Below are 23,425 nucleotides of genomic sequence, written 5' to 3' on the forward strand. Positions count from 1 at the left end.
AAGGTGTTGCTGACTGCGAGGGGGTGAAAGTGCTTCAGTATGGCAAAATCATATTTTAATTACCCGGTACTCTGAGGAGTAACAGGCTGTGTTATGGCAGGTCTCTTATTTAATGCTGGTGAGGTTTTTTTGCGATGTGATTGCCATAAAATATATTTGTTTGTGCACAAGAAATGGTATACATTCCATATAGTGTGTTTGTTGTCCTTTTGCACTGAAAGAAGGTGGGTTTATTTTAAAATTCTAAATCTCTTACCAGTCTAAAATCTGCCCAAACAGCATTTATACCAGTGACTTGCATGACAAGAGTTCTTTGTGAAGGAGCAAATGTGCAGCAGTCTCCCTACTATACAGTTAAACTTTCTGTGCATAAATCATTTTAGTAGATTGGGCCAGTAGAGAATTGCGTATAGTACACTGTGTGAGATTTAATATTATGCTATATGTGATGTTGGAACTTAATTCCAAATCCAAAAACTAATGTAATATGCATTTGAAGGTTGATTCTACTACACTGTGTTTAGCATGATGTTTATGATGCCAGCTTTCTATACTTGTAGGTTCTTATGCAATTAAAAGCTTCTAAATTTCTTAATAGATATCTGCAACATTGATGTTTTAACTTGGCAATCTTAAAACACTCAGTCATGCACCAGTGAAGTCAATGGGAGCAGAATCAAGTTCTCAATTTCTATGAAGGCTTCTTTAAATTCAGCAAAACTATATAGCCTGAATTCAGTAACTAGGGTTTTACAAAGAGTCAGCTGGTGGCACTGTAATAAGGAGAGGTGGCTAAATGGACACTTACATTTCCAGCAAGTCAGTGCAAGATCTTCTGAAAAGAGTTAACTAATTTCTGTGCGCTTCTTCAAAGTCAATACTGTCATTAATTAATAATAGTTTCACTTTTCCTGTACTCTCAGCCTGTGTGGTGATTTTTCCAGAAGGTGCAAGAAGAGATGTTTTTGTTAGTCGAGGCAGTTAGTCCTTACATAACCTGAATTATAAGGACTAGACTAGCGTCTGCCCTCAGTTTGTCATCTCTCTCTGAGTCTGCCTGAGAATTAAGATTTTTGATGATTTAATCCTGGCGCCAGATCGTTGGCTGTTGTAAATCAGGATAGCTTCATTGAGTTCAAAGATTACATGATTTTACACCAGCTGTGGATAGTTTCTAAATTCTGTGCCCCCTTTAAGTAATTTAAATCAGGTAAATTGACTGCAGGCCTTAATATGGCTAGCTTCGTCGTCTTGAATGGCTTGGGAGATGTATCAGAGGTGGAATTTGGAAGTTTAGGGTTGGGCTCCTTGTGGATTGGTGAGCTGAAGAGCAGTGTCTGGTCAGCAGACAGCAGTATGGGGAGCCTGCTAATGGTGGTTGTTCTGCTGCTCTAAACTTCCAGCTGGGGAGGAAGATGGGCCATAAACCCAGGAGGAGATTCTGTGGCCGTTAGGAGGCCAGGTGGGAGAAGTGAATCTCAGAAGTAGGATGTCTGTGGCCCAGGGCAGAACGTTGAGTTGAAGGCAGTGGAAGAGTGTATATTGGGGTCAGCCGGGTGCTAGAGCAGTGGTGGGCAGCCTGCGGCCCATCATGGTAATCCACTGGTGGGCTGCCAGACAGTTTGTTTACATTTGCACAGCTGCCCGCAGCTCACAGTGGCCGCACTTCACCATTCCTAGCCAATGGGAGCTGCGAGAAACAGCACGGGCCGCAGGGACATGCTGGCCGCTGCTTCCCGCAGCTCTCACTGGCCAGGAATGGCAAACCGCAGCCACTGGGCACTGCGGGCAGCCATGCAAATGTAAACAAACTGTTTGGTGGCCCACCAGCGGATTATCCTGACGGGCCGCAAGTTGCCCACCACTGTGTTAGAGCCTTTACAGCTGAAGCTTGTGGCACTTGCCTCTGCTATAGGTAATCTGAGGTGTTACTAAACTGTGGCAGGACAAGATTTGGTACCATGACACAGCAGAAGACCCCATGTGTGGGTGACACTGACACTTGGGTTTGCACCTGATGCACTGTCTCACATGCTACATTTTATTTATTTAGGATTTAAATTATTTAAAAGGAGTAGAAAACTTAGAAAACACAATTTTAATGAATAAGTCCTAGCACTTTCCTCCCATGACCTCCTTAGAGAGATGATAAACTGAAGGCAGAGGTTAGTCCACTTTTTTTATGAGGGGTTCTTAAGGTCTAATGGAACAAAGTAACAAGATGTCTCTCTTCTCACAGCTTCTTGGAAAATACCTCACATATTGAGAAGAGGGCAAGTGAGGAGGGCTTTAAACTAGGTTCACCGGGGGAAGGAGACCAAAGCCCTGAGATAGGTGGGGAAGAGGGATACCGGGAGGAAGCACGAGCAGGAGCGTGTGAGAGGGGAGGGCTCCTGCCTCATACTGAGAATGAGGGGCGATCAGCGGGTTATCTCAAGTGCCTATATACAAATGCACAAAGCCTGGGAAACAAGCAGGGAGAACTGGAGGTCCTGGCAAAGTCAAGGAATTATGATGTGATTGGAATAACAGAGACATGGTGGGATAACTCGCATGACTGGAGTACTGTCGTGGATGGGTATAAACTGTTCAGGAAGGACAGGGAGGCCAGAAAAGGTGGGGGAGTTGCATTGTATGTAAGGGAGCAGTATGACTGCTCAGAGCTCAAGTATGAAACTGCAGAAAAACCTGAGAGTCTCTGGATTAAGTTTAGAAGCGTGAGCAACAAGGGTGATGTCGTGGTGGGAGTCTGCTATAGACCACCAGACCAGGGGGATGAGGTGGACGAGGCTTTCTTCCGGCAACTTGCAGAAGCTACTAGATCGCACGCCCTGGTTCTCATGGGCGACTTCAATCATCCTGATATCTGCTGGGAGAGCAATACAGCAGTGTACAGACAATCCAGAAAGTTTTTGGAAAATGTAGGGGACAATTTCCTGGTGCAAGTGCTGGAGGAACCAACTGGGGCGGAGCTCTTCTTGACCTGCTGCTCACAAACTGGGAAGAATTAGTAGGGGAAGCTAAAGTGGATGGGAACCTGGGAGGCAGTGACCATGAGATGGTCGAATTCAGGATCCTGACACAAGGAAGAAAGGAAAGCAGCAGAATACGGACCCTGGACTTCAGAAAAGCAGACTTTGACTCCCTCCGGGAACTGATGGGCAGGATCCCCTGGGAGAATAACATGAGGGGGAAAGGAGTCCAGGAGAGCTGGCTGTATTTTAAAGAATCCTTATTGTGGTTACAGGGACAAACCATCCCGATGTGTAGAAAGAATAGTAAATATGGCAGGCGACCAGCTTGGCTTAACAGTGAAATCCTTGCTGATCTTAAACACAAAAAAGAGGCTTACAAGAAGTGGAAGATTGGACAAATGACCAGGGATGAGTACAAAAATATTGCTCAGGCATGTAGGCGTGAAATCAGGAAGGCTAAATCACACCTGGAGTTGCAGCTAGCGAGAGATGTTAAGAGTAACAAGAAGGGTTTCTTCAGGTATGTTAGCAACAAGAAGAAAGCCAAGGAAAGTGTGGGCCCCTTACTGAATGAGGGAGGCAAACTAGTGACAGAGGATGTGGAAAAAGCTAATGTACTCAATGCTTTTTTTGCCTCTCTCTTCACGAACAAGGTCAGCTCCCAGACTACTGCACTGGGCAGCACAGCATGGGGGGAGGAGGTGGCCAGCCCTCTGTGAAGAAAGAAGTGGTTCGGGACTATTTAGAAAAGCTGGACAAGCACAAGTCCATGGGGCCGGATGCGTTGCATCCGAGAGTGCTAAAGGAATTGGCGATGTGATTGCAGAGCCATTGGCCATTATCTTTGAAAACTGAAGGCGATCAGGGGAAGTCCCGGAAGACTGGGAAAAGGCTAATGTAGTGCCCATCTTTAAAAAAGGGAAGAAGGAGGTCCTGGGAACTACAGGCCAGTCAGCCTCACCTCAGTCCCCGGAAAAATCATGGAGCAGGTCCTCAAGGAATCAATTCTGAAGCACTTAGACGAGAGGAAAGTGATCAGGGACAGTCAGCATGGATTCACCAAGGGCAAGTCATGCCTGACTAATCTAATTGCTTTCTATGATGAGATAACTGGTTCTGTGGATGAAGGGAAAGCAGTGGACATGTTATTCCTTGATTTTAGTAAAGCTTTTGACACGGTCTCCCACAGTATTCTTGCCAGCAAGTTAAAAAAGTATGGGCTGGATGAATAGACTATAAGGTGGATAGAATGTTGGCTAGATTGTCGGGCTCAATGGGTAGTGATCAATGGCTCCATGTCTAGTTGGCAGCCGGTATCAAGTGGAGTGCCCCAAGGGTCGGTCCTCGGGCCGGTTTTGTTCAATATCTTCATAAATGATCTGGAGGATGGTGTGGATTGCACCCTCAGCAAGTTTGCAGATGACACTAAACTGGGAGGAGAGGTAGATATGCTGGAGGGTAGGGATAGGATACAGAGGGACCTAGACAAATTGGAGGATTGGGCCAAAAGAAATCTAATGAGGTTCAACAAGGACAAGTGCAGAGTCCTGCACTTAGCACGGAAGAATCCAATGCAACGCTATAGACTAGGGACCGAATGGCGAGGCAGCAGTTCTGCAGAGAAGGACCTAGGGATGACAGTGGACGAGAAGCTGGATATGAGTCAACAGTGTGCCCTTGTTGCCAAGAAGGCCAGTGGCATTTTGGGATGTATAAGTAGGGGCATTGCCAGCAGATCGAGGGACGTGATCGTTCCCCTCTATTCAACATTGGTGAGGCCTCATCTGGAGTACTGTGTCCAGTTTTGGGCCCCACACTACAAGGAGGATGTGGAAAAATTGGAGAGAGAGTCCAGCGAAAGGCAACAAAAATGATTAGGGGTCTGGAACTCATGACTTATGAGGAGAGGCTGAGGGAATTGGGATTGTTTAGTCTACAGAAGAGAAGAATGAGGGGGGATTTGATAGCTGTTTTTAACTACCTGAAAGGTGGATCCAAAGAGGATGGATCTAGACTATTCTCAGTGATAGCAGATGATAGGATAAGGAGTAATGGTCTCAAGTTGCAGTGGGGGAGATTTAGGTTGGATATTAGGAAAAACTTTTTCACTAGGAGGGTGGTGAAACACTGGAATGTGTTACCTAGGGAGGTGGTGGAATCCCCTTCCTTAGAAGTTTTTAAGGTCAGGCTTGACAAAGCCCTGGCTGGGATGATTTAGTTGGGGATTGGTCCTGCTCTGGGCAGGGGATTGGACTAGATGACCTCCAGAGGTCCCTTCCAACTCTGATATTCTATGATTCTAAGATAGAAAAAGTACAGTGGATCCCTTGGCAAGACTGAGGCCTTATTCTATGTTTTCTGACGGATTGCTTGAGCACTATCTTGCTCCTCAGTGAATAACAGGTTAACTTCAGCTCTGCTTAATCCTTTCTTTATGCAGGCTAGCAGTTGACTGCTTTCAAGATGGGAGAGTTCCTTGGAATGGTCAGGTTCCATACCCAAGCGTTATTTTCCTCGTTATAAACATTAGACCTTGAGCAGATGACTTTGCTGACTGCAATTGGTTATTTCTTTTTCTTCTGATCCACTCACTTGCATACCTTTAACATCTATGTTCTGGGCAAGATTTATTAAGGAATCACAGTAGTAGGACAAATAGTTTTTTAGTAGGACAAATAATGTTTGTAATATACTTGTAGTTTTTTCTTCTTTTCCTCCTTTACTTCTTTTCCTCCTTTACTTCTTTCCCACCACTTTCTTCCGCGGTGTTCTTCTCCTTCCTCCTCTCCATTCAGTTTGCACTAAATTTATTTTTTCTTATTTTTTCTCTTTTTTAGATAAACGGTTGCAAGAATGGATTTCTGTTATCCTTTGCATCATCTTGGTCACAGTTGACTTTCTGCTCCTGTTAATCCATTTTTCAGCAAATCATCTTTATAAAATAATAGCAGGTATAGGTAAGTATTTCAGTTTTTAACCCTCAGCATATTTTAAAATGATCAATACGCACAGTTCAGAGCTTCACATTTTGCAGCAATGTGGCAGATATTGTTGTAAATGTGTTTTTAATTAACTGTAAGAATGGCAAAATCAGAAATGTAGAGAAATTCAGAACTAAGGTTGGTACTGCAACTACCCCAATACACAGCAATATAGCAGTATTGTTCTAGGCCAGAGGATTTGAATAAGCTCCTATGTTTTGTATTTTTGAAATAGCAGGATATAGAATTATAGGCCCCAATCAGCAAAGCAGTTATGTGCTTAACTTATGTATGTGTATATTTAAAAACACTGAGAAAGGAACAGTGGATTCTATTATCACATTTACTATTCAGATGAATTGGTGTCCATATATAGTGTCTTTTCCACCATAATTAGCATTCACTTGGTGACATTACCACAGGCTTATAGACTTTCTGGACATTGTTTTAATGCCACGTCTAAGTTGCTCTTTGTAGCATATGGTTTGTGAAATTTTCATCTGTGGCACTTGAATATATTGAAATAATGAGAAAAGGAGGGAAGAAATCCTGAACTTTAGTGCCATCCTTGAAAAAGTGTTTTGCTGATATTTTCATGAAGGGGAGAAACTTGTTAGAAACTCTTGTGTAGTAGAGGATGCCTTTGTGTGGAACAGATGTGCAAGAGTATTTTGGGGTGAACATGTTAAGGACAGAATTACATTATTGTACCCTCTTTTAATCACTTTTTCCCCCCCTGCCATCTCAGGTGTTGCAGATCTGTGACATGCTGGCAGTGTACTCAATTGCATTGTGGGGAAACTGTCAGGTTAAAAGGTAGACTTGTATATTTGATAACATGTGTGAGCTATGTTTTTTTCCTCTCTTCCAGTTACATAGTTTCTTTGTGGTTTTATAAATATTTCACCAGCATTTCTAAAGTCTATTTCATCCCTCTTTTAAACATATTAAATATAAATGCAGCAACAAATTTATGGCAAGTCTGTCTGTAGCAACACAAACTCAAAACTTGCACTGAAAAATAAAAAGAATTGGTTTATCACAATTTATTTGTATCTATATTAATTGTTTTGCCATCTGTACTGTCTGCACTGTCATACTCCAAATACTAAGGTACTTAGAGTGCCTAATTCCACTGGTCTAGAAGAACCAATCAACCTCAAAGTCTATTTTAATGCCTCAACTGTAAATGAGAACCTGACGTACAAACATAGGCATTCTCAGGGTGTTATACAGATTTCATTTCAGGTGTCCATTTAGAGCAGTAGCTATTCCTCTCTAGTGAAGCCGACTGGCTTTGCAATTGCAATGGTAGGTTGTTCAGCCAATTGAGCTGTGGAAAAACAGTTTAGGACCAGATTCAGTTGAAATCCCTATTCACTTTGTACCCCACAAAAGGCCTCTCAAGTGCTGGGTATATGAGGCAGGGATAGGAGCACTTTATGGATAATGTAGTGCTCCTGTACTGCTAGTATGAATTTAATTCACAAGGGGAACTTGTACAAAAGTTTGTTCCAGCCACACTCCATGAGTGTTATACACGGGAGAGCATAGTCTTGAGAAGTACGGATATGAGAGTACTTTCTGATGAATACCTTATGGACATATTATCACAACCATAATACAAATATTTTAACAGCTCAGATGCGTTCTCTTCACCTAATTCTCAAACAGCTATAAAGGCATTCTTGATTTTATTTCCAGTTTTCATTTCCTGAAATATTCTGAAGGCACTTGTTAGCTTTCAGAGACTAAAGCCCTGATCCTGCAATCTGATCCATGCAGCAGAGCCCCAGTGACTTTGCTGGGTCTCCCTGCAGTCATAGGGGCCCAGCTCCATGGATTCAAGTGCAGGGGGCCTAACCGTATAAATATAAATTAAAAATGAATTTTTCCCATTCAATCTGTAATTGACACTGATTACGCACTCGGTCTCATGTAATCCAGTTGAGTGCCGTGGTATTTGGAGTCTCATTACATGTCACTGAGGGCAAGTCTACACTACAGCGCTACATCGGCACAGCTGCATCGATGCAGCTGCGCTGCTGTAGCATGTCTGGTGAAGACGCACTATGCCAATGGGAGAACGCTCTGCCATTGGCATAATTACTCCACCTCGGTGAGAAACGGAAGCTATGTCAGTGGGAGAGCGGTGTGGACAGTGCGAAACTTGCGTTTCTCAGGCAGGGAGGGGCTTTTTCAGACCCGTGAGCAACATAAGGTAGATCGACTTAAGCGGTAGTGTAGACCTGCCCTTACTTATACTGCTCATCACCAGCTTTTCCAGGTTGTTTAAAAGTGTCTTTCCCACCCACTTCCCTTAGAAATTGGCAATACTCCCTAGGAAATAAGCTGTAAAACAACTGACTTGTTTTGAAATGATTGAAGCACTAATAAAGGATTTGTACTGGAAAGTCCACCTAGTCTTTAGCTGTAGTGGAACTGATGTGCCATCGTAATTCTACTTGACTTTATAGAACAATTGGTTTAGTGCTACTAGGAGTTTAATATGGCCTCTTGCTTTAGGAAGCTCTTAAAAGGATAACCATGATTTAAAAAAATATAAACTACAAAAGTCTCTGAGGTTATCTGGAATTTCATTGCCTGTACAGTGATTTTATGTGGTCATACAGGAGTGTTAATACTGAGGCCAATTAGAGACGTAACTCATCTCAGTTATCGTTAAAGCAAGCACTGATCTGACTGTGGAAAGCCATGTGTGGGATGAGTGAGTGTGTGAGTTTGCTTATTTGGGAACCTTTGTACATAATATGTGCAGGTTGTCTTAGCTTTCTAATACTTTGCAGTCCCCCTGCCCATGAGGCTTGTGTCTTTAATTCCCTAATAGCATGACTCCTTCCAGTTTTGCCTCTCTGTTGCTTGAAGCAGTATCCTTGCTCATTGTTTTGAACAATCATATTATGCCCGTCCATCTTTTTGTTCTTTACATTGGCTGCCTATAAAGTGGTGGATTAATTTTAAATTGGCCCCTGGGTTTCTAATTCCCTTAATAGTATAGGCCCTGGCTATATTGAAAACAGTCTTGTTGAAGTTTCCTTTTTATTGATTAGTTGTGCTCTAGAATTCCCACTCTGTTGCTTTTTGGGTTGGTCTTTGCTGTGTGCGGAGACTTTGGATGTGGAATTTCCTTTCCCCTAACATCTATCTCAGCTAGTCCTTCCCCGTTTATATATGGCTTAATTTTTTTCCCCAAAGGTATTTTTAGTATGACCACTGTTGGTCTCATGTTTGTTTTTCTTTTTTTATTTAAATCTCTTTCCAATTATCTACATTTATAGTTATAGGAAGGCGTTGTAGGTGAAGCATGGGAATGTCTTAAGATATTTTAAATCAATTGTAATTATTGCTAATAGGTGAATAGCTTGGAGGCTTATCCCAACTATCTACATTTCTAAAGCCATCTAAAATAAGTGGGAAACCCTTATATAAATGCTTTCTTGTACGTCTTGCTTCCAGGTTTACTGTTTTGTGAAGTATTTTGAGCCCTCCTCTCAAACCCAAGAAGTGGAACTCATTAATGCAATATTTCTGGGTCAGCTCATTCACTCAGCGTGGGGGGGGTCCATCAGGGTATAGGGAGGCCACAGACTGAAAAAGCTAGGGATCCATGGATATCTAGGGTCACAATCCCAATATGACCTTTCTGGCTCATTCTGGTTGTAATTCCCCTTTTTACTGTACCCCAGCTGTTGATAACACACTGTGAACTCTTGGAGGGGTGTGGGAGCGTCACAGAGTGGTATATCCTTCTGTAGTTTCTGGAGAGGAATATACCTCTCCTGTGTTTCTCTCTCTTTTCCCCAACCCCCTACCTCTCCAATCCTAGCCATGTCCTGTTTTTGTCCTGCGTGGCAGAGTGTCCACATGAATCTTCTTCAGAGAAGAGAGAGGCTGATATGTGGAGTGGGAGGCTTCCATTGCTATCTTCTCTTATGCATGGCCCACCTCCCTGCAGGAGGTGAGGAGAGCATTGGAGTCTGTCTCGGGGTCATGCTTTTAACTCTAGCGAGGCAAACTACTGTGATCTGAATGGATTTGCTTTATTAACACCTTGCAAGCATCAGTGTTTTTGAATGTTTTAGAGAGAGAAGATTTAACATCGACTTCGGCTGTGCTTTAATAAAGAATGATTTAAAAATCTGTTCTGTTTTATAAACCTTCGCATTTCACAATAGTTGTGCTTCTCACAAAGACCTGTGATGACTGAAATACATTTCTTGGGGCTCTTTGTTTTTGTTTGCATTCCCTCGTAATGAGAGATGATGGAGAGAGATTAGGTTATTAGGAATATTGTATGTACTGTAAGTGAATGCTCCTTTCCTTTCCTTTCCTTTCCTTTCCTTTCCTTTCCTTTCCTTTCGACCCTGGTAGTTTGTAGTTGTGAAGTTTTCTTCTTATTTTGTACTTTAATACATTGCCATTGATTTGGTTTGATTTAATGCATTTGAGTGAAGAGGTTCTGAAACAAGAGGTAGTGAGTTTTACTTGATTTTGATCGTACAAGGCAAAATAAGACTCCTGTAAGCTGGTATGCAGACTCACAAGCTGAGTTTACAAAGTACACGTGAGAAGCCCAGTATGCACAGAACCTTTCTCTTTGGAAAACACCCATGTATGTGTTTCATTATTTTTCCTGCTAAGTGGACATTTTATAAAGTCCACACCAGAGGGCTTGGCACCTCCAAAAAGGATCCTGGCAAGGTTAGTCCCAATGAGCAAAATATGCAAATTTAAATTTAAAATATTTTCTTAATAGAAGTTGCATAAATTATTCCCAGTGGGCACCTACATGACAATAAATTTAATGTGCTTGGGAATTAATGTGCCCCACTTATATTACTTTGTTCCATTTTTTAAAAAATGCATTATTCATTTAAACTGTACTCTATTCTACTTAGCTCTTTAAAAGGACACTCAACCATTTATTTTTTAGCCCCAAATTTAACTTATGGAAATGTAAATTTTATTTAGTATGTATGGAATACCTGTATATATGAAATATAACACCTTTACTGAATTCAATGTAATTTAAAAATCCAGAAATAAAACAAATGTACAAAAAGCGACACCACTTTGGTTGATTCTTATGATTGTTTGAAACAATATATACATTATATGATAAAACAGTGTTTGAAGGTGTTCAGAAACTTTCCTTTTACCTCCTGAAAAATTGTTTGGGTCCCCAGTAACCCAGACAGCATATAGGCAATGTGGATGTTCTAGCATGTGTGTGCCTATTCCTGCTAGCAGCCACAGAGATCTGTTTTGGCTGTCCCCTGCTTGTCTGCGCAGCTGCCTCTGTAGTAGCTCCATCTAATTCTGTGCAGGGGCTAGAGGGTAACAGGGTTGCTAGAATTTAATAATGATCCATATAAGAATGATCCATCGAGAAGCACTGTGAGGAGTGTTTGGATTGTGAAATCAGGAGCAGAAGATAGACAGAGGGGAGACACTGAATCAGCAGTTGATAGGAATGGGTTTTTGGCCTTTTAATCCCTTCTGGAAGTGTCTGGTGATTGTCTTTATCAGTTCATCTGGACGGCTGGCAGTTTCTGAAAAGAATAAGGGCCAGCATTGTTGCACCTATTCTTGTGCTTAGTTAAACAGGTTCTAATGCCAAGGGTTTGTGCAAGTATAATGAGTATTCAATTTGTATCTAATCTTTCCTTTTTTGAAGCACATGGAGGTACTTGGAATACCAAAGTTGTCACACAAGCTTAAATTCTCTTCATGAAAACAATTTAGGGTGGGATTTTCAAAAGCATTTGGCACTGGCCTAACCCAGCTCCCTTTCAAATCAGTTATAAAGCTCCTGTTGATTTAATCGGGAGCAAAGTTAGTCAGTCAAAAGCTGAGCACTTTTGAAAATCTCTCCCTAGTGTGTATGGTAACACCCACTGTTTCATGTTCTTTATGTATATAAATCTCCCCACTGTATTTTCCACTGAATGCATCCGATGAAGTGAGCTGTAGCTCACGAAAGCTTATGCTCAAATAAATTTGTTCGTCTCTAAGGTGCCACAAGTCCTCCTTTTCTTTCTCCCTAAACTGTAAATGAGAATATACATTTGAGGATATCACAACATAAATTTTTATACCATGCTTATGATTGTGCTATTTGAGTGACTTACATTTGTCAGTTCATCTGCTTGATGATGCTTGATGATGTCACTTCATCCATTTGATTTGGATTTGGCACTGTAATTCATATTTACATATAATTTATTCTTTGGTACTCATATGCTGCATATGAGTTGCCATACAAAATGTAGGCCCATATCAGTTGCCATACAAAAACCTTTCTGAAGCTCTCTAAATAGCATCGTTATTTCATTACCTTGAAGCTTAAGAAGTTTTCTCCACTTTTTTTCATTCATGTCTTATGTATAGGGACAAAATGGCTATCGATTAAATAAAATGTGACGTTATTTGGTCTGTAACTTTTTTCCTGATACATTTGACTTGATATTCATTTTAAGTGGCCTTTGGTTTTTTAAAGTCATTTAAATGATATACTTCATTGTTAAATGTCATTCTAATAATGGAAATACTAAACTATGACAGGTTTCAAAGAATGTTTCAAATACTAAGTCTGGAGGTAACAGCTTTATTACTGCTTGATGACTTGACCCATATTTCCTAACATGATTTCCCTGCTGTAACTTTAAGTGAGTTCATGTAAGTCTAATGATATCAGTTGACCTTGAGAGTTAAACCCAAAAGCCTGTGGGGGGTTTTAGTTTCTTGCACTGTTGTTAAACATTATCTTTTTTTAAATGGAGTACTTAAAAACTTCCAATATACTAAAATATATACGTGTACAATTTATTTCAAAAAAACAATATTTTTCCAATCACTTATGAATCTCCAAATAGTGTGTTTTACAATATAGATGCATAGTGCAAGAATTAAACAGTATCAAAACACAATTATGATAATACCTTCTATAACACACGTGGTGGTGGTAAGTGGAAAGGCTGTGTGATAATGGTTATCAGACACCTCTGGCCAACTCACCATCACTAATCAGTCTCATCTGGGACTACTTCAAACATTCAAACCCCTCCAGACAGCTGCCATTTATTTTTATTTTTAAACAACTTGCCTGTTTCCTCCTGTCTCATAAATGTGGAATTTCCCACAGAATTACATTTGCCTGAAGCATAGGAACAATTTAGGAACAGTGACAAGTTTAAAGTCAGATATCTATCTTGAAACCCATCAGACTAGAAAATGAAACAGCCAGCGTAATGGGGATGTTGCCAGCTTTCCAGTGCGTAAGCCACTGGCTTTTAGCTCTGAGATGCCAAATATTAAAACTTGCTTTGAGTCCTTTAAGAGCAAACCTTAAAAAAATCACATTATTCTGCATAGACAATCTATTGTAATCACATTTTAGAGGTTTCTAAAATGTATTTGAGAACATCTTTCTATCATTCTGAGGCCTGTATCATTGGATTAAGGCACAAAGAGAATCTGACTTTACAAGTTGAGGGATATAAAAATTTTGAAAAACTCCTTCAAACAGTTTCTAAAATGTTTTTTCTGTAAAGGATGTGGAATGCATAGAATATGTGACTGTATGGTATAAAGATTGTACCAGCACTGTTAATGTATTTGAATAATTTTCATGTGCCTTTACCACTTGTAAGTAATGTGGCCATCCCAAGTTGATGTTGATACAACCTTCATGCTACACCATCATGCCTTCTCTGTTTCCCATGGTGTGGCTGCCACTGATACAGGCAAATAGGCATGTTTCCAGCACCTCTAGGCATGGCAGTCCATAGCCAGGCACCTCTGCGCTTGCTGCATCACTTAGGAATATAAAAAAAATTGCTTGAACTCCGGCACCTCTTTCATTACAAATTAAACACCCCGTGTGTTTCTATCATCTGTGCATCAGACTGGGGGTACTCAGTCAGGATACAAAAATTTTCATGTCCACTCCAGCTGCTTCTCACCTCCCTGCAGCCAGACTCCCCAGTTGATTCTTGCCTGTGCTGAAGAAGCAGCAGGTGCCTCATGCTGAGGTGGCATCTTGAACCTTTTCAACCTGCTTCATTCTTCAGCTGGGAAAGAAAAAGAAGTTGGCCAGGAGCTGACTGCAACTCTACTCTCCAGCACTTTGTTGTGGGCATTGTATGAACATGAGGCACTGAGTCCTCTTCGCAGATGGTCACTGGTTCACCCGAGGCAAGGCTGATAAGGGCACTTTCACTGGGCTTCAGACACTTGGCACGGAGCTGGACAAATCTCTTAGCTGCCCCGCCCCTGAGGTAGAAGAAAGAGGAGGAAAGCAGTGTCAAGGAGGAGGCTGTCCAGCCCAAGGTAAGGGGATCCTTTTACCCCTTTCTGTGCCCCCACTTGGAAAACATGTGGTTCCAGAGGCCATTACTTGTATCAGCTAGGCATATGGAGCTTCCCTCACAGGTGGCCTTTTCTCTTTTCACCTAAAATCTTCCTAACTGAGGGCCCCTTTTCAGCTCTCTGTCTCACCTGTCTGCTTCCGATCTTGTCCCCGACTTCTCTGTCATGGGTGTCACTTCGCTGTCTCCTTTGCCTCTTTAAATGGGATAAACTGGTTAAGGAGGGGAAGTAGACTTTGATTCCCAGATCTAGATTTGCTTTCTCCCTGTCCCAACCCTATTCCTTTATCACTAAATCTCTGGAAGGTCTTGCCAGACCAGTGGGCCTATCTGGTTTCTCGTATGGCACTGACTTCCAAAATCTCCGCTGTCAAATGAAAGATTCCTGAGCAGGAGTGGGGCCTTCAAATGTTCTTGCAAAGGGCTAACTCAGAAAAATAATGGTCTATTTTTTGAGCTGAGGTTATTGCTAGTCAAACCTATTTGTGTAAGGCAGTGACAGTCACACCATGGGAGTGGACAGAAATGGAAAAAAATATTTGGAAACTTTCAAATGTTTAATTTGTGTTGCAAAAACCAGTTTAGTTTTTTGACTATCCTGATGGTTTTCTGGTATGTGTAACAGCATACCAACAGAGAAGTTAGATACACTGCAACCTTCCATAAAGAGTATTTTAACGCTACTTTTTTCTTAGAATTCAGAATGATGAAACACAAAGCAGGTTGCTCCCTAAAACAGAGGCATAACTTGCCCCACCTTACTCTAGGCTTTTTGTTTGCTGCCTTCATGCTTCCCTACAGAGCTCCCTAGCCTGCAAGCAGGACCAGGAAACCCCTGAGCATTAAAATGCTAGCTTTACATTTTCATACATTTTCTGTACATCACATTTTCCAGGGCATGACCACAGAGGTACAGATGCCCACAAAACTGTCTAATCAGATGTATAGCTTGGGCTGAGTAACTGAAATTAGGAAGTCAAGGCAGACTAACCTATATTATACAGAGTTTGCAGTCATCAGCTGGGGAGTTTGCCTGCATGGAAGAGGAGGCAGAGCTGTGCATAAAAATTTCTGTACCTCATGTGGGCACCACCGCTTACCTGACAGAAGACAAGGATGTACCCATTTGTCTGTACCGGTGGTAGTCAGTCCGTGAAACATAATTAACTGTCACATTTGTTACTATAATGCTATTTTTGTGAATTATGCCCAGTTTGCATGTTAGAGGAAGATTGAATTAAGGGTATAATCCTGCTCCCACTGAAATTATCTACATTTCTGGATTTTGACAAATAAGATCCCCAGAAAGAGGGGGAGATATTTTATGTAACGTAGACGACACTATTAGAAATCCTGAAGTCCTCGCTCTGTTTTTATGCCAGCCCATGCTCAAGTAAACTCCTATGAAAATCCATCGGACTTTGAGGTTTGGCCGTTAAAATAGACTATGAAATTAATGGCCCATTTGAAATATTAGGATAAGTGCGGTTGACTTTAGGAAAATCCTGAATACTAACATGCTTCATAGTGTTAGACTCAAGAAGCTCAATTTATTTAGCTTAACAACGAGATGGTTTAGGGGTGACTTGATTACAGTCTATAAATATCTTCATGGGGAACAAATATTTAATAATGGGCTCTTCAGTCTAGCAGAGAAAGATATAATGTAATGCAGTGCTGGAAGTTGACGCTAGACAAATCCAGATTGGAAATAAAGCATGCATTTTTAACAATGAAAGTAATAACTATTGGAACAATGTACCAAGCGTCTTTGAGGATTTTCTATCACTGACAATTTTTAACTTGAGACTGGATATTTTTACTAAAAGATCTGCTCTAGGAATTATTTTGGGGAAGTTAAATGGCTTGTGTTATATGGGCGGTCAGACTAGATGATCACACTGGTCCCTTCTAGCCTTGGAATCTATGAATAGAAGTTCAGGGTGGTTATTAAATCTAGTTGTTGCTGTGACAACATGTCATACTGACTTCAAATATTTTTTTTAAATTCAGGACAAAGATGGTTTGCATGAAGAATTTATTTACTGTGAAGGGGAGTTTGTTTACATGGTATCTAAGGAGGACAATGCTAATAATTGATGGGGGAAATGTAACTGGTATGGCAGTTGTTTTGAATTAACTTCTTCACTTTAGTTTGACAGGCAAATCATGAATCTTGGAGTTAGATAATTAGCCCATTTAAAAAAATCCTTTCCTTTTAGTTGTATTTTAATAACTAGAATAGAGTTTCATGGACAGTGGATTGAGTTACTGATATGCTGTATATAAAGCTTATGAAATATTAATATAAAACTTCAGCATTTTTGCTAGATGTTAATATTGAACTAGCATTTGAAAATGAGGGAATAGTTCAGTGTAAGTAGCTCTTGTAGTCTGATCACAATAAACCCCTGATCCAGTATTTTTGAATCCTTGCCCTTGTTGAGCTAGAATATGAAATTAAGCATTCAGATCTGGAAACCGCAGTCTCTGGAGAATTTTGCTCTTTTGGAAAAGGCTCTCCGCACAATGGAACCATCTTATGTTGCTGGAATGAAGGGCATTTCGGGAAGGTATTTCAATGAAGATACAAAACTGTATAGGCCACATAGAGAAAGGTGGGGAGAGAGAGAGAGATAAGGAAGAATATGGTTGAAAAAATGTTGGAGAAACACTGGGCTAGCCCCTTATTTTGTGCTAGGTTGGGTTAAGTAAACCTACAATAGAGAAACCTTTAAAAACTGATTAATGGATTACTATTAAAATGAAGTTGGCACCTGCTGACTTGCTGGATTTTTATATGTAAAAGTGATTTTCTGATTCTGCATGATTCCAGAAGCAGCTTTTTAATATGTTTTTAAATGTACACTTTACCTTTCTTTTAATTGAAATTGATTAAACTGAATTTTGCTAGTTTTATGTTGTCTCATAAAAAGTAGTTTTGCATTGGAAATCAGTGACTTTTTTTTTTTAATTTTATCTGCTGCATAGGGAAAGTGGTTGATGTAACTTCAGTGTGTAGATTAGCTTCTAGTGTTAACATTCTTTTTTATTTCCAGTTGCTGGAATTATTACAGCTGATTTTGCCTCAGGCATGGTTCACTGGGGAGCTGATACCTGGGGTTCCGTTGATATCCCTGTCATTGGCAAGGTAAGGAGAAGTTGACTTGTATTCAGTATGAGCAGTAGACTAGAAATAAATCATTTTAATATGCTTTCTGAAGATAAAAAATCAGGAAGGGTTGCGGGTGTGATTCTGGTTTTACGCACCCATCCACCAGCAATATCTGGGAACCTTGCACAAAACTCTTGAGACAGTGTTCATTCTTTCTTATGTATTGAGAAATGGATCTCACTTAAACACTGGGAACACTGTACCTACCCAATAAGAATTATTTTTTTATAAAGTAAATGCTGTAAAAGCATGAAATTTTAGTGCTCAGGTTATCCACTGAACAAGTTTAATCTGTGACACACAAAATGCAGTTCAGAAAAGCTTATGCACTAAATCTAGGTATTTCTACTGTGCCTATTAGTACAGTATCCGAGCACCAACGTAGCTGTTTAATTTTTAGAAATGCTTATTAGTACCTTATACTGAGATGTGTGGAAGGAGGGGTGTAATTGAGTGACCTTTGTGCAATTGTGTAATATGTTCATTTTTAAAAAATCAGCACTGGAAAAAAACAGCTCTTATAAGAAACGTACATTTTTGTAAGTCTGCAGTTAAAGTCTGAACACCAGTGAAATAAGTTATTTCCTTGTGACAATGCCATATTTAGCACACTAATAAAAGAGGGGAAAGAAAGTGATCTTTGATACGCTAATTATTTTTGGTACTTGCATCAGAGTTTAGTAAATCAGCATGCTACATCTGCAGTGCTAACCAAACTAATCTAAAATACTGGCCTCCCTGTGGAGGTATAGAAATGTCATAGTCCATGGAGACTTGGACTGCATTTATGCAGGTCTGCCTTTTCTGTCATAGATTCAACAGACCTTCCCAGAGAAGATCTACAGTGCTTTAAACAACCTTAACATGGGGTTTAAAGAGATTAATGAATATCAGCCTTGTACTAAATAAATCTTTATCACTTGCTTTACCTACTACAGTAATTGCCTCAGTGCAGTGTAACACATTCAATCTGCCAGCTTGCCGTTAATCTCAAATACATCTTTGACAAAAGAATCCATTTTATCTTCATTTTTGTGTGTGTGTGTGTGTGTGTGTGTGTGTGTGTGTGTGTGCGCGCACACTTGCCAAATCTGGCACTTAATCAGGTCATTGAAATACTATATGAGAAGCTGCTGTGTAATATGAAAATAATATGGTTGATGAGACCATTTGTATGATATACATAGCAAAAGCTCCATTTTATCCTCACTTAATTTTGTATGTGGTATAGCATATATGCCTGCCTTTCACAAAACAAATTATTAATAGACATAAATGAGGCATGGGCTTAAAATGGTGACATCTGAGGTGTATACAAATAAATAAAGTGCAAGTATGTGTATGTGTGTGTGTGTTACACACAGGTACACACACTTCTTAGATATCAACAATTTTGGTCATATATATGAGAGAGATATTAGGCTTTGTGTGCATATTTATGTTTTCATTTCTCCACTCTGACTTCTGATCTGAATTTCCAATATATAAATGCTTCTAGTTTTCATTAAGAAAGAGTGGATTATTTTAAAGGACTAGTCTCAAAATTATTAATTGCAATTTAGCAACAGCCAGGAACAATATGTAATAATGTAACTACTTTAGAAGTGTTTTGTAATTAAAATAATTTTACCTTTTTATTTAGCAGAAATGGTACAATTAAATTAATTATGGGTCTCCATCTAAAGTCAGGCCTCTCTAACATTATCTGGTGAATTTTTTTAAATGCATATTATTTATTTACTTATTTATATTTAGCTACTTGGTAGCACTCACAGTATATTTTCCATTTACAGTGCTGTAGCCAGGTTGGTAACCGGATATTAGAGAGATGGGGGGTGGGTGAGGTAATTCCTTTTATTAGACCAACTTCTGTTGGTGGAAGAGGCAAGTCCCTCAGAATTTGTGTTAACTACTTATGCTAAACAATCTGTTCCACCTTGTGTTTAGCTCTGACACTGAGTTCCTTTCCCAGACCTGAAGAAGAGCTCAGTGTAGTTTGAAAGCTTTTCTTTTTTTATCAGCAGATGTTGGTCCAATAAAATATATTACCACATCCACCTTGTCTCTCTACTGTATTTTCCAGACATTCAAGAAGTTGAGGGAGATAAGAATGTTTATATTAGTCAACTAGATTCATGATAGGAAGGATGGAAGAAATGGGTCTTAATTCTGGACATGGAAAGGGCCCTTGCAGACTAGCTTAAATTACCTGCATAGATAGTTGCATGGCAGATGTTATGGAGGTCAGGTGACTTTGTGAGAAGCAGGTGGCTGGAGATGAGAAGGAATATTGATGGAGTGGATGGTCTGGGGGGTAGTGCTAAACTTGATATAGGTGGATAATTAGGAATGGACAGAGCCTTGAAATAGATGATGAGCTTATATCTGATGCAATAGTGGAAGGAATTCATACTGGGGAGTGACATGCGCATCAGTTGGATCAAAGGAGATGACTTTAACAGCTGCATTTTGTATGTATTGAAGGAGCAATGTGTGTGTCTTCAACAATGGCCAAGATTTTCAAAAGTGCAGAGCATTCACAGCTCCCCTTGAATTCAAGTCCCTAAAGTTGTTAGGCCAAGGTAAAATTGAATATTGAAGTCAGTGGGGAGTGGTTGGGTTACCACTTTTTTGCAAAATCAAGCTTTTTATATTTTGAAAGTAAGTGTGTGTGTGTGTGTGTGTGTGTGTGTGTGTACAATATATCTGTTAAACTGAGAGGCAGTGTAATCAGGGCACTGGACTGAGAATCAGGTGAGCTGGGTTTTATTTCTGTTTCTTCCACTGACTTATTATGTGATCTTGGGCATGTCCCTTCATCTTTCTGTGCCTCAGTGTCCATATCTGTAAGATTGAGATTATATTTGCTTTTCTTTTTAAAGTGCTTTGAGATAAGTATGAAAAGATTATGTAAAAATAACTTGTTATTCCTAAATTCTGCAGTACAACCCTGATTTTTCCCCTCTGCCCTATTATATTCCAAATTTTCTTTAGTCTTTGGAAGATAGGCTTTTGTATAAAAGGGATAGAAATGCATTGTGCATAACTATATGAAAGAGCTGTACCATTGTTTTTAACCTGGAATTTCAGATAGCCCTAGGCTGGATAGTTGAGACTGAACTGTGCATTTATTTTAACTGCTCTTGATTGAGGGGTGGGAATTTGCCCTTTACATTTAGGTGATTATTTTTATATCATATTTCTTGACCTTTCATGGCTGTGTTTGGAGCTTGTGGTTGCTAAGCGCTTTTTACCTCCTTCTTTAAAAATCAGTCACAAGACAGTGACCGGTTTGAGACTGTATTTGAGAGGCTGGCAGAGTGGTTGGATTTTTCTCATACTCGCAGCAATCCTCACATATTTCTTGCTGCTGAGCTGCTAAGACCATGACCTATCTGATGCTGTAATACTTCTTCCCTTTTCTCCTTTGACCCATTGTTTTCAGAGTTTCCTTAGAGTCCTGTCTGTGAACCACACATACTGCAGCTTGATGCCTCTGTGTGTAGCTTCTGGGTTTGCCCTTGCTCTACAGTTGACCTTGCAAGGTCTTTCTTTCCTGTAATGTTTATATTTTATTCATTTTCAAGGTAGAGTGCTTACCCTCAGACTTGTTGTTCACGTATTAGTAACAATCTCCATAGCAAAGAAATTTACAGTGAAGCTGTAATACTAAGACTGTACAAACACATGAAGCTTAAATGTCAATCTACCCATTTCTGAGGGTGGATCTTTCTCTCTTACATAATGCCAGAATTGCAACCATTAATTTTACTAATATCTCTGGGGAGGCACATCAGATTACAGGAAGTATTATACCAATATTATCAGAAAGAGATGGGATATTATTTTTGAACCATTTTCCCACTCATAACAACATATTTAGGATCTAGCTAATAACAGGCTTAAACTAGAAGAAGGCAAATAACTATAGAACATTCCAGACTTGGGTGCCTAAAGGTTAACACCGAAATCCGTGTTTTGGAACCTAAAGGAAGGAGGCCTGATTCCCAGAAGTACTCCATTTCTACTGCTCGCATTGAAGTCATTGTGCAGAGGCGGGCATCATTTAGCAATAGGATTGAAAAACTGACATAGAACAGAGGCAGGGAGAGAGAGGTCTCCGACTTTCCTTAAAGACACATTGAACAAAGGGACAAAAGATCTTCCCAGACTCCTGCCTGAAGCATCAAAGGATTAGTCTGAAGTAATACTGGACACGCAGGCCAGGGTGAAGGTCTATGATTTAGTGCCAGAATTTCATAATTCTGTACACACAAGTGCACATGCAATAGCAATAATTTCAGATTGCAGACGGGAAATTAGCCCTCTAATTGGCTGATGTACTGACACAGTTGCCAACAACGAGATGAGCAATTATGGAAGGAATCTGGTCCCGAAGATGGACTTGGAGACCAAAATGTTCTAACTTGTCCTTTTAAATTAGGGGTCTGGTTTTCAGAGGTGCAGATGCACAATCTTTCCCCAGTGTTCTCTGGTGCAGTATAGTTTCTTGGTGTCCACACCCTGACCCATTTTCTAGCAATATAGCCAGAAGCATTCTGGAACTACCCATCCTGCAGATTCCAGAATGGAAATCTCAGTGTTTTAACAAATACAGCTCTTTGTCACATAGCTATGTCTTACAAGAGGAATTTCAGTCTCCTGCCAGCACAATATCACTTGTATATTTTGCTTGCCCTAGCAAGATTGTCCCCCTACCACATCTTACCTTAGTGATTACTTCTCCTGCAGCTCCTTGGTCATTTTGTTTGTTCACTGTGTCACCTGCATCTTCTCAGGGCACCAGCCAGATCCTATTTTACAGGGACCCAACACGACTCCAGTAAACAGGGGAAAGGGCCTTGGGTCCCAACAATGCAAGTTACTGTTTCTCTTTTACTTTAAAAAAAAAAATGAATTGAAACTCACCTATGACTTCCCAAGGGTAGCTAATGGGGAAATTTTCAAAGCTACCGCAGAGATTTAAGATCACAAGACCTAGTGAAAGTCAGTGAGGATTGTGCTCCCAAATCTCTTAGGTGCTTTTGAAAATCTTCCTTCTGAATGGCCTTTCTAAAAGATTTTAAAGGCAAAAATCCTTTCTTTGTAAAGGCTAGAAAGTATTGTGCCATCATACTTTTCATAACAATTGTCATTTTGTATGCCATGTATTTTAGCCAAAAGAAATGCCAAGAGATTTTATTAGTTATTTTAACACATTGAAGCTATGTCTCCCACTTAATAGCTATCAGTGATCTTATTTCTGAAGTTTGACTCCTGCATAGCTATTCAGATTACAAGTTTACAGTTCTCAAATTTATGTATTTATTCAGAGTATAGTCTTACCAGTCATTTTTATCATTTGCTGTGTGATAGATATTTTTAGCCCGGTGGTTAGTGTTGACCACAGATCGATCCATCCATGCTTCCAGAGCCAGTGCATTAATGCTGTTATTTTAGGAGGAGGTGGTATAGTTCTAATAGTGCTTCAGTACATAATTTTCCTTTTGCAGCAGTTATTTTAATCTTCTGCTAAGTGGCTACTATACATCTTCTTTACATAAATAGCATTGTTATAAGTCCATTGGAGGAGCTGTGGAGGATATGAGTATTTTAAATTTCTTATTGTAGAATTCCAAATAATTACTTGGTGTAAATCAGTTTAGTCTTCAGTTTACTTCAGATTATTTATTCAAACAAATGAATGCTATTTTGTTATGTTTCCTTTCTTGTTCCTATTGTTCACTTTTCTCATGCTTCCTTTTGGAAGTGTAAGAACTCTGAAATCCGCCCACAGAGAAAGTTCTATTGAAAATAGATCAGTGCTTGCTTGTAACTTGCAGGACTTCACATCAGCATCATTGCTCTTGTATTAAGCAATTATTTCAATATGTGCTCTTTCAT

The 23,425-nt window shown here is 40.0% G+C and overlaps 1 protein-coding gene across 2 annotated transcripts in view; it reads left to right on the plus strand.

Moving 5' to 3' along the window:
• LOC102929896 (plasmanylethanolamine desaturase) overlaps nt 1-23,425 on the plus strand; it is a 74,268-nt gene that overhangs the window by 33,523 nt on the left and 17,320 nt on the right. For both annotated transcript variants that reach the window (XM_043526349.1, XM_043526348.1), the window contains exons 2-3: nt 5,813-5,932; nt 17,406-17,497. In XM_043526349.1, coding sequence (XP_043382284.1) covers nt 5,813-5,932; nt 17,406-17,497 — 212 coding nt within the window. The remainder of the gene's footprint in view (nt 1-5,812; nt 5,933-17,405; nt 17,498-23,425) is intronic.

This window comes from Chelonia mydas, chromosome 12 (assembly GCF_015237465.2).
Source record: "Chelonia mydas isolate rCheMyd1 chromosome 12, rCheMyd1.pri.v2, whole genome shotgun sequence".
NCBI lineage: Eukaryota > Metazoa > Chordata > Testudines > Cheloniidae > Chelonia > Chelonia mydas.